Raw genomic sequence first — 12,500 nt, forward strand, 5'->3', positions numbered from 1 at the left:
AAATATAGCCTACTTGCATTTAAAAGCATATTGCTCCGACTCCGCTAACATCCGACATTTTGTATTTTTTTTTAAAACAAGATAGCAAAGCTGCGCGCATAGGATTGTGGGCGATTTGATAGCGCGAAGAGCGCGAAGTCTACACATATGCACACTTTCCTGTATATGGGATATTTTCCGAACGAAGGACTCTGCCCTTGGTTGAAATTCTGAGGATCCTCGACATTGGAACAGTCCTTCGACGGATGTCGATGACGTAGCATCCTCGAAATTCCGGCTTCCGAGGATCCTTCCTTGACATTGAGAAACGGCTAGTGAGTCATTAGACTGATTCAGTGAGTCATTAGACTGATTCAGTGAGTCATTAGACTGATTCAGTGAGTGAGTCATTAGACTGATTCAGTGAGTGAGTCATTAGACTGATTCAGTGAGTGAGTCATTAGACTGATTCAGTGAGTCATTAGACTGATTCAGTGAGTCATTAGACTGATTCAGTGAGTCATTAGACTGATTCAGTGAGTAATTAGACTGATTCAGTGAGTCATTAGACTGATTCAGTGAGTGAGTCATTAGACTGATTCAGTGAGTGAGTCATTAGACTGATTCAGTGAGTGAGTCATTAGACTGATTCAGTGAGTCATTAGACTGATTCAAACCAAGAGCTCATTGCAACGTCCCAATCCGCATACTAATACTACGCCCTAAAAAGTATATGTAATGTTTTTGTGAAGAAAACGTACATACTTTAGAGTGTGTAGCAGAATAGTATGCAAGCTTTGGGACAAAATACTTTGTTTAATTGCATCTTTAACAGTTTTTAACAGTGATCTTGTCACTGTTCAAATCCACAACATTCATTACGGGTTTCTTTGAAATACTCATTTCAACATACTATGATTTGGGACACTAATTGTGTGTTATATATGTAATAATACAATAATTTAATATATATAAATATATAGGGGAGAGTGGGGTGATTTGTGCCAGGGGGGAAGTAGTTCCACCCCTTGTTTCTGGAAAACCATAGGAGAAATTGGTCATGTGACCACATAATTTTGAAATGCAACCAATTTTACTCATCCTCCAAAGAAGAGAGACACATGGCATGAGTGTAAACACATTTTAGCTCAAAAAACAGTTTTTTTCCTTTCAAAGTAAAATTTCTATGATTAAGGTTTTTTGATTGTAGTGTCTGAACAAGTATAGACACGTTTGAAAACATTTCACATATGTTTTAGTGCTTTAGCAGGCTATACAATGAGTATATACAGTTAGCATAAAGTTAGCTCTTAACTGCTGGATCATGCTAGTTTTTCAAACTTGGTCTGGGGTGATTTGTGCCAAAGGGCCTGGGTTGAGTTGTGCCAGATCCAGACCACCTATACCTCCATACTCACAGGGGATAATCTGGAGAAGTGAGGAGATGGGTATGCCTCATCATCAGTGTTTGACTTAGGCCTGCCTGCCATTTGTTTAATTTAGCTAACACTGATTTCAGTTTTGAGTTTGCACTATGTTATTAAAGAGAAGTTTTATTAAGTTTTTAAGTGGCCTAAATCACAGGATGTTTAGAAATTAGCCTAGTCACTTTATTCTTATGTTACATAATTGACAGACAGCATTCTATGTCAAAAGGCATCTATTGCCAAAGCCTTTTTGCCTGAAATGATTCACAAATATCATAAATTGTGTTGCTATGGTGCTCTAAATGGTTGCTAGGGCGTGGCTTGATAGCTTCACAATGATCCTGAGAGACTGATTGGTCGTCTGAGTAAAATGAGCCCGCCCTCTTGTCTCTGTGACACTGTGATCCAGAGTTATGTTCAATACAAAATTTACCATATTGGAAAAACACATGCTGTGGTATTCTAACAGTTTAATAGGGTGACAATATCTAAATAAACCTTAAATTAGTCATTTTGTATTGAATTTGTCTTGCTTTTATATAGCATTACAGTTCATAACATTAAAATGTTCTGTTTTACTTCAGAAATCACTGGCACAATTTACCCCAACATATTCCCCCAAAGGCACAACTTACCCCGCACCAGGGGCAAGTTGTGCCACGAGACCACTTTTTTCCCAAAAGCTATATTTCTGAAACAATTTATTTCAGATCCAAAGTTATTGTTCTCAGGGATGCACCACATCCTGAAATATATGTACATCCTTAAGTTGAAGGCATTACAGTCATGGCCTCACTTTAAAGTCACTTTGAGTAAAAACTGGCACAACTCACCCCACTTTCCCCTACACACACATGCATGTATATATTTAAGAAATGCTTGCATGCATATACTGTATATATATATATTTATACATAATTTAGATTATATATAAATATTTTATATATAAATAACACATTTATATTTAATATATACATGCTTGTGTGTGTATTTATACATAATAATTATACACAGTACACACATATATTATGTAAACACAAACTTTTATTTTGGATGTGTTTAATTGAGAGTAATCGTTCTCCAGTCAAATAATATTTTGTTCTTGAAGTCAGTTTTTAGGAGTGAGTTTGGCACGGCCGCTTATTTGCAAAGCAAATCACTTCAAGTTTTGTGGGATCTTGGAATCTGACCTTTCCGAGCGACTCGACTGCTTTCAGCTCCTCGTTTCCTCCCACTTTCGCTTGAACAAGCATCCAGAAGTTGTCAAACTTTCTTGGCGTGTGAAGGCCGAAGTGGTCACACGAAAGATAAAGAAAGGACGCACAAAAGGCCCGCGGGTGTGAATGGAGGGTGATGGTGAAGGCATGCTAATGAAGCGCTAATACTCACCAGCGCAGGCTAACGGGGTTAATTACCATAACAACGGGGCGCTTTAGGAGACGGACACGTCGCAGGATTCGGCCAAGACTCGTCCCCGTCCGATGAAGAGCGCCCGCGCTGGCGGATCTGAGAGGTCACTTTCTCTTTGTTTACATAATTAACCCACCTTTGCTTCACTTTTGTTGAGGAGTGACACCACAGCGAGCCGCAGAACCGGCATTCAGAGACATCACTGTCCTCGCTTCTGTTTGAGTCTGCAGTGACTCAGTGGAAAGGCTAAACGGGTTGAAAACAGAGCGATTCACACACACACACACACACACACACACACACACACACACACACACACACACACACACACACACACACACACACACACACACACACACACACACACACACACACACACACACACACACACACACACACACACACTGTATGAACGGCCCAGTGTGGGTCTTGTTTTGTGTTGTGAGGACTTTACACACGGATCACTTCATTAAGAGGAGATGAGCAAACAAACTCTACAATCCTGAGCCAACAACCGCTAACAGAGAAACACTCACACACTCACACACTCTCACACACACACACACACACACACACACACGCTGCGCTTACAGTTCAGGAACGCCACCTTCACAACCTAACCTTTTATGTAAATCATTCACAGTTAACAACAATGCAGATCAGTCTATCTATCTACCTATCTATCTATCTATCTATCTATCATCCATCTGTCCATCCATCCATCCATCCATCCATCGTTCTTTCTATCCATACATCAATCGTTCTTTCTATGCATCCATCAATTATTCATTCTATCCATCCATCCATCCATCGTTCTTTCTATCCATCCATCCATACATCCATCCATCCATCCATCCGTACATCTATCGTTCTTTCTATCCATCCATCAATCGTTCTTTCTATCCATCCATCCGTCCGTCCATCCATCCATCCATCCATCCATCCATTCATCATTCTTTCTATCCATCCATCAATCGTTCTTTCTATCCATCCATCCATCAATCGTTCTTTCTATCCATCCATCCATCCATCCATCCATCCATCCATCATTCTTTCTATCCATCCATCAATCGTTCTTTCTATCCATCCATCCATCCATTCATCCATCAATCGTTCTTTCTATCCATCCATCCATCCATCCGTCCATTCATTCACTCATTCATCCATCCATCCATCCATCCATCCATCCATCCATCCATCCATCCATCCATCCATCCATCTATCTGTCCATCCATCATTCTTTCTATCTATCCATCCAACCAACCATCCATCAATCTTTCTATCCATCCATCAATCGTTCTTTCTATCTATCCATCCATCCATCCACCCATCGTTCTTTCTATTTATCCATCCATCCATCCATCCATCCATCCATCCATCTCTGTCCATCCATCATTCTTTCTATCTATCTATCCATCCAACCAACCATCCATCATTCTTTCTATCCATCCATCAATCGTTCTTTCCATCCATCCATCCATCCATCCATCAACCGTTCTTTCTATCCATCCATCAATCGTTCTTTCTATCCATCCATCCATCCAACCATCTATCCATCATTCTTTCTATCCATCCATCAATCGTTCTTTCCATCCATCCATCCATCAATTGTTCTTTCTATCCATCCATCATTCTTTCTATCCATCCATCCATCCTTCTTTCTATCCATCCATCCATCCATCCATTGTTCTTTCTATCCATCCATCCATCAACCGTTCTTCCTATCCATCCATCCATCCATCCATCCATCCATCCATCATTCTTTCTATCTATCTATCTATCCAACCAACCATCCATCATTCTTTCTATCCATCCATCAATCGTTCTTTCCATCCATCCATCCATCCAACCATCCATCAACCGTTCTTTCTATCCATCCATCAATCGTTCTTTCCATCCATCCATCCATCAATTGTTCTTTCTATCCATCCATCATTCTTTCTATCCATCCATCCATCCATCCATTGTTCTTTCTATCCATCCATCCATCAACCGTTCTTCCTATCCATCCATCCATCCATCCATCCATCCATCCATCCATCAATCGTTATTTCTATCCATCCATCCATCAATTGTTCTATCCATCCATCCATCAATCGTTCTTTCCATCCATCCATCAATCGTTCTTTCCATCCATCCATCCATCTATCGTTCTTTCTATCCATCCATCCATCCATCAATCGTTATTTCCATCCATCCATCCATCAATTGTTCTTTCCATCCATCCATCCATCCATCACTCATTCTTTCTATCCATCCATCCATCAATCGTTCTATCCATCCATCCATCAATCGTTCTTTCCATCCATCCATCCATCCATCCATCCATCCATCCATCCATCCATCCATCCATCGTTCTTTCCATCCATCCATCAATCATTCTTTCTATCCATCCATCCATCAATCATTCTTTCTATCCATCCATCTGTCCGTCCATAAAACTTAAATTATCGACTTTAACTTTTTCAAATCTTTCAAACTTCGTTTCTGTTGTTTTTCAAGCTAAAAATTACAGTTATATGAATTTAATTGAATTTCAAATGCAGTTTAATTCCCCAGAACTGCAGCCGTTCTGCATCCGGTTCTCCACATCAATCTAAATCCAGGAACTGAATTGCAATTTTAACGACATTCTTATTTTAAATCCTGAATGACGCACAACCCTGCAGTTAAAATCCGCTAAATGATCGACTACAATGGCACAGAACCCGTTTTAAAATAAAAAAGTCAAACTATTAACCCGACAACAACATCTCAAGACACGAAACAGCGAAACATGATGCAACAGGCCGAGCCGTCCGTCTGACGCATGTGTGTTTGACTAACATCAGACCAGACTGAACCCAGTCCCACCCAGAGAACATATGCATTACTAATTACCAGTATAAAAAACATGATTCTGAAGTATGCCTGACAGATAGCTAGCAACAGAAACACACTCCGTCAAGGCATGGCATGATCTCCTCGAGAGTCTCGGAGATGAAGAGGCCAGTTGTAATGGGAACGCCCAGCGCTCAGACACGCAAACAGCCAAATCCTTCTTTAGCACAGCAGCTCTTGATGAATGACTGGGGACAGTGGTTCTGCCAAGACCCAGCACTGGCCAGCGCCATGGAAAGGAAAAGACCAGGACTTTTGTTGCATTCTAGCGCAAAAACAAAGCGGCTTTGCTTTTCAAGCGCCGTGTGTATCTCCTCTTTGAAGCCCTCGGACATCCTCATTACCTCTCGTCAAGCAGAACTCATTTGTGTTTTGCCTTGTTAATGTGTGTTCTTCTTGGCCGACCTTCACTCGTCACGCTTTTCTTTCTCTCTCACCACAATAAACTTTGGTAACACTTTACAATAAGGTCTCGTTTTGTAAACATTAGTTCATGCATTCACAGTAAAAAAGAAAAGAAAAAAAAAGGATGGGTAAATTTTTTTAACCCAATTGTAGGGCACTATGTTGGGTTATTTAAAAAAAATGTTGGGTAATTTTTAAAATCGTTGGGTAATTTCTAGTAATAACCCGGCTGTTGGGTTAAATACGTATGTTACTTGTGTATTTTTAATTTATGTACACAATCATTTGATTGATTGATTGATTTTATTTTTATTTAAATTTTATTTAGATATTTACGTTAAGTTCTAGACTCCCCAATATTTAGTTTGTAATTTTAAAATATATTTGTTGAGACACATTTATTATATTATACGAATAAACAATCTGTATTTGAAAACTAAACGTATTTTATTTCTTAAAATAATGTCATGAATCAAAATAAAGTTAACTTAACTGTTGCATTACTTTTAAACCAATGCATTGGGTTAAAATAACCAACAGTTGGCAAGGTGCTGTACCACCCCATAGTTGGGTTACTTGTTGGGTTATTTTAACCCAACATTTAAGTGAGTTATAAAATAATAATGAACATTTGTGAAAACATAATTCTTTTGTTCCTTGTTATTTAAAATATGCTCCTTATGTAAAATGCATGAGCGACTCTAAATGAAGTTGCAACACATCATGCACACATACACATACATAAAAAATGCTGGGTTGTTTTAACCCGAGTTTGGGTCAAATATGGACAAACCCAGCCGTTGGGTTACATTTTTAAATTGCATTTTTATCCAACGTTTGGGTTTGTCCATGTTTGACCCAAAATTGGGTTAAAACAACCCAGCATTTTTTAGAGTGGGATTTGGATCAAGCAAGCAAGTGTAAAATCCGGCCACTCTCTTTCTCTCTGTAACCACTGTTGTGTGAACGAGCGTCATGCATGATGATTCCACACAGCACTCGTCTACACCTTCAGCTCCCTACAGAGACTCAATATCACTGTTACCATAGTAAATGTAGAGTATGCATCACATACACACACTGGATATAAACACGGTCACTACTGCATCTGACTTCAAGTCAATACATGTAATATTAAGAACATGCGAGGCATTGAATTTAACCGGAATCCTTTTCACCTCAAAATCACAATATACTTTTGAAATTAAAATGATTCTCAATAGATTCTTGTCACTGCAATACAGTGTTTTTACTGCTCAAATACAGGCAGTACAACAAATAATTACACATTCTTTAATCTTACTTTTTAAACTTGTAAAATCTACTGACTTAAATAAACTGTTTTTTCTTGCATTGCTGTAACAAGATGTATAAATACTTTACTTTTTAAACTTTTACAATTTATGACAATTTAAACATCACTATTTTATTGCATTGCAGTAATGAGAATGACTTTTCATTGCATTACAAAAATGAAGAGTGAAAAGTATGCATAAAGTTCTTGCAAAAAAACTTAAAGGGGACCGATTACAAGATGTAACATAAGTCTCAGGTGTCCCCAGATTGTGTCTGTGAAGTACAGCTCAAGATAATTTATTTTACCATAATTTATGAGTGGAAGAAAAAACATGCAGTTTTCGTGCATGTATCTTTAAATGCAAATGAGCAGGAAGGAGGCGGAGCCTGTACAGCTCATACATCAGATACTCAAACACTAAAACCTGGTTTTGATTATCATCTCAGTAACGCTCACGTGAGATTGCAGTTCTTCATTATCATGAAAGTTTATTATCTGCATGCATTTTAAAGCCATAGCAGTCGAAACTTCTGATATATGGTTTTCTGAGCGCACACTAGTGTTAATTTTGTCACATATTTTTAATTTAGTCTTAGTCTTAGTCTTGTGCCAAATGTCCTTGTTAGTCTTAGTCATATTTAGTCATTCACATATCTTTTTTTGTTAGTCTAGTTTTAGTCGACTAAAAGTCTCATCATTTTAGTCTAGTTTTAGTCAAAAGAGAACTTAAGGTATCTTAGTCAAGTTTTAGTCGACTAAAAGTGTTTTCATTTTTGTCAAGTTTTAGTAAAAAAAATAGTCTTTTTTTTTATAACACATTATTACTGAGATTATTTCTGATTAACATTTCAGTATAAAAGTGTTTCACATATCTCAAATATTAGTTAAATGTCAGAACCTGACAAAATACACTTGTTGAATGATTTTTGTTGAATGCAACTGTTAAACATGTCTGGTTTTCAATTTCTGAGGAGACACATTTACAAATGAGGAACCTGTTCTGAAGAGTATTTTATTTTAACCAACACAATTCAAAAGCTGGGGCCCAACAGACGACTGAAGTTACAAAGGCGCGGGAAGACGTGTCAGGTTGGGGGTGCTCCCCGGTGCTGAGTTTTTTTCATGATGATACTTCATGAGGCACACGCGCGCGGTCTGCTCTCTCTCCGCCGTGCACGCGCTACACGGTTTGGAGCACAGTCTCTGTCTCGCGGGCGCGCTCGCTCTAGATTCCGGAGATTTTAACTAATTCGTGGTGAGCCGCTATAAATATGCGGGAGACTCCCGGAACTTCCAGGAGGCTATTTTTTTGCAACAGCGCGAACTCATTCGGAATATTTTAAAGGCGTAACAGCTGATGAAAAAGCAGAGACGATTGTAGACGAAAATGAAGAGAGATTTTATCTTATTTTTTATTTTATGCAAAACATTTTCGTCTCGTCTTTTTTCGTCAACAATAATGCATGTTAATTTATTCTTAGTCAGCGTTTTTGAACAGTAGTGCAGTCTCGTCATCGTCTCGTCTTAGTCATGGAAAAAAAAGTCATTGACGAACATATTTCGTCTCGTCTCGTCTGACGAAATTAACACTAGCGCACACGGAATTAAACTATGTTCTCTTTCACATCTTATTGCGCTTAAACATCAATGATACATCAAAAACACACAAAGTTCACATAAACACAGTCGGATATGTCTGTGAACGTAAACAGCAGGGAAAGAAATCGCATGTGTACATTAGATCTGTGTATTAAAGTGAAAGCAGTGTAATATACAATATGCTGTTAATATGAATCAAACAACAAAAGAAAGCAGAAAATCACTGCTCTTGACTGAATAACTTTAGTACCTTTAAAAATATTATATTTCTTATACTTGAATGTTGCTGTTAAATGCTCTAAAAAGGAGATAAAACATGATGGACTGTACAGCTCACTGAGGGGCGGAGCTATGGTAATCTGCCAGCAGTCGTGGGCGGGGCCTAAGCATATTGCATAGAATCCGCAAACGGCTTATTCTTAAACACTGCTTATGATTTATGGGGATTAAACAAGAAGATTGTGTGGGGCTTTATCATTATAGGGTGGTTGTGTACACACTGCCAACACTCATGTTCAAACACCATGTAAAAGTGAATTTTGCATAAAAGATCCCCTTAAATGGTCCTAAAATATGGCATTTTTTCGTTCTTTCATAATCCATAGATTGCATGATTCACAGTTTTACCTTTGAGCACTGCTTGTGATTCTGACACCACACCAATGATCCGTTGCTCTGAAACGAGAAGAGAGACGTAATAAAAACACTGCATATCACATCAGATACGAAACATTAGCGAATCAGTTCGAACTGTTCGTTTCAGCGAATCGATTCAAAGATTCATTTGCAACATCACTCCAAAAAAAGATGCTTGACTAAAAATATTCCAGTTTCAAATGAAGCCTTTGTTCACGTTTCCAAAAGCATCTGAACTTTACGGCTCTGCAAACGAAAGTCTGCTTAAGTTCAATGTCAAGTTCAAAGGATTCTGGAACAATGTAATCCAGTGGAAATTCCCTGCGAAAACCTTGGGAAACAACTTATCATTAAAGGCCTTAATTTGCCATCCAGTACCGTGGGGTGTTGTGCACTCGATGTCAAGGATAATGGTCAACTCGCTTCAAAGAGTGGAACGGAGACAGTGGATCCTGGAAGCAAACGCACAACATGTGGATCATCAAGATTGTAATGGAGCGTTAACGTGTGTCTTCAATCAGAGTCATTAAACCAGCGCAGCCTGAACCGTTTTAGCAACTCGACTGGATCTAGCACAGATATGTTAATTGCATCACCTTTATGAAGACTGTAAATCAAACATTATTAACTTCACCTCATAAACTAGAGGCTTTAAACCCGAATTGCAACTTGTCAATAAGTCCAATATAAAAGCAGTAAAGCGATCGAGATCGTGTTGTGTCGTGAATAATTTACTCTCCCGCACATCATCCAAGATGTTCACGTCTTTCTTTCTTCAGTGGAACAGAAATGCAGGTTTGTGAGGAACACACTCCAGATGTTCTCCATATAGTGTCTTCAATGGTCCAGCGGGTCGAAGGTCCAGATGTGAGTTTCAGCTTCAGTCTCTCACGATCCAGCCGAGGAATAAGAGTCTCATCTAGACACACCAGCGGCCATTTTATATAGAAATACACATTTATAAACTTTTAAACCACAAATGCTGGTCTTGCACTCGCTGTGATGCGACACACATTACGTCATCAGGTTGAAAGGTCACGCGTGTTCCGGGTCAGAACTTTATATCGCATTTTTTCCTCCAACTTCAAAAATCTTTTTTGTAAATGGCGTTTGTCTTAGTCTTTGCATGTCCGCTTTATAAACACTAGGGGCCCTATTGTAACGTTCTGAAACGCAAGTATCAAACGCGAAACGCAAGTAACTCTGTGGGCGGATCCCGGCGCTGTTGCTATTATACCGGCGGGATAAACGACTCTTGCGCCCGACGCAAATCTAAAATGTGTTGGTCTGAAGTCGCTTCATTACTCATAGCTGTGGTTTGGGCGTAACGTGAAATAAACCAATCAGAGCGTCCTCTCACATTCCCTTTAAGAGCCGGCGCGCTTGTTCCACGGTGGATTGCTATTATAACGGCGGATCGCTATTATAACGGCGGATCGCTATTATAACGGCGGATCGCTATTATAACGGAGGATTGCTATTATAACGGAGGATTGCTATTATAACGGAGGATCACTATTATAACGGCGGATCGCTATTATAACGGCGGATTGCTATTATAACGGCGGATCGCTATTATAACGGCGGATCGCTATTATAACGGCGGATTGCTATTATAACGGCGGATCGCTATTATAACGGCGGATCGCTATTATAACGGCGGATCGCTATTATAACGGCGGATTGCTATTATAACGGCGGATCGCTATTATAACGGCGGATCGCTATTATAACGGCGGATCGCTATTATAACGGCGGATCGCTATTATAACGGCGGATTGCTATTATAACGGCGGATTGCTATTATAACGGCGGATCGCTATTATAACGGCGGATTGCTATTATAACGGCGGATTGCTATTATAACGGCGGATTGCTATTATAACGGCGGATCGCTATTATAACGGCGGATTGCTATTATAACGGCGGATTGCTATTATAACGGCGGATTGCTATTATAACGGCGGATTGCTATTATAACGGCGGATCGCTATTATAACGGCGGATTGCTATTATAACGGCGGATCGCTATTATAACGGCGGATCGCTATTATAACGGCAGATCGCTATTATAACGGCGGATCGCTATTATAACGGCAGATCGCTATTATAACGGCGGATCGCTATTATAACGGCAGATCGCTATTATAACGGCGGATCGCTATTATAACGGCGGATTGCTATTATAACGGAGGATTGCTATTATAACGGAGGATTGCTATTATAACGGCGGATCGCTATTATAACGGCGGATTCCTCTTATTCCTCGGCTGGATCGTGAGAGACTTTGAAGCTGAAACTCACATCTGGACCTATAGTCACTATATGGAGAATGTTTTCTTAATTTATTTTCGACTGAAGATAGAAAGACATGAATATCTTGGATGATAGTGAGTAAATTATCAGGAAATTTTAATTGTGAAGTGAGCTACTCCTTTAAATGAATCCCAGCTCCACCGCCATACATCATTCACAGGACATTCAGAGCTTTGGTTTAATCCTCGGACGCTCGGCGAGATGTTGACCCAGCTGTTGACCCAGCTCGTGTGTCTCTGACCTCAGACAGATAATTATAGGTCAGAACTGTTAGGATATTCCTGGACAGTTTAAGCCTTTGCTTTTCAAAGCTCACAGATTTACAATCAGTTTTGTACAGCATCGCTGGTGGACTCACACTGCCAGATCCTCTGTAATCCTTCACACACACTCATCCACCGGACCGAGGCATCACACTGTCTTTAAAGATCAACTGTACGTTTACATCATGTATGCGTTTAGCTGGCACTTTTATCCGTGCAAAACATCGTGCGAAATCAATCTGTCACACAGACAACGAGAGTGCTTAAAGATGGGCACGTTTGAGAGAT

The 12,500-nt window shown here is 39.5% G+C and overlaps 1 protein-coding gene across 2 annotated transcripts in view; it reads right to left on the reverse strand.

Annotated features, from left to right (window-relative positions):
• Window positions 1-12,500, reverse strand: part of anos1 (anosmin 1) — a 75,185-nt gene that overhangs the window by 52,033 nt on the left and 10,652 nt on the right. Inside the window, exon 2 of one of the 2 annotated variants that reach the window (XM_079619925.1) lies at window positions 9,625-9,672. The exons of the other annotated variant lie outside the window; for it this stretch is intronic. Within the exon in view, the coding sequence (XP_079476051.1) occupies window positions 9,625-9,672 (48 nt within the window). The remainder of the gene's footprint in view (window positions 1-9,624; window positions 9,673-12,500) is intronic. 2 annotated transcript variants of the gene reach the window in all.

Source organism: Phoxinus phoxinus (assembly GCF_949152265.1).
Source record: "Phoxinus phoxinus genome assembly, chromosome: 7".
In the NCBI taxonomy this organism is placed as follows: Eukaryota; Metazoa; Chordata; class Actinopteri; order Cypriniformes; family Leuciscidae; genus Phoxinus; species Phoxinus phoxinus.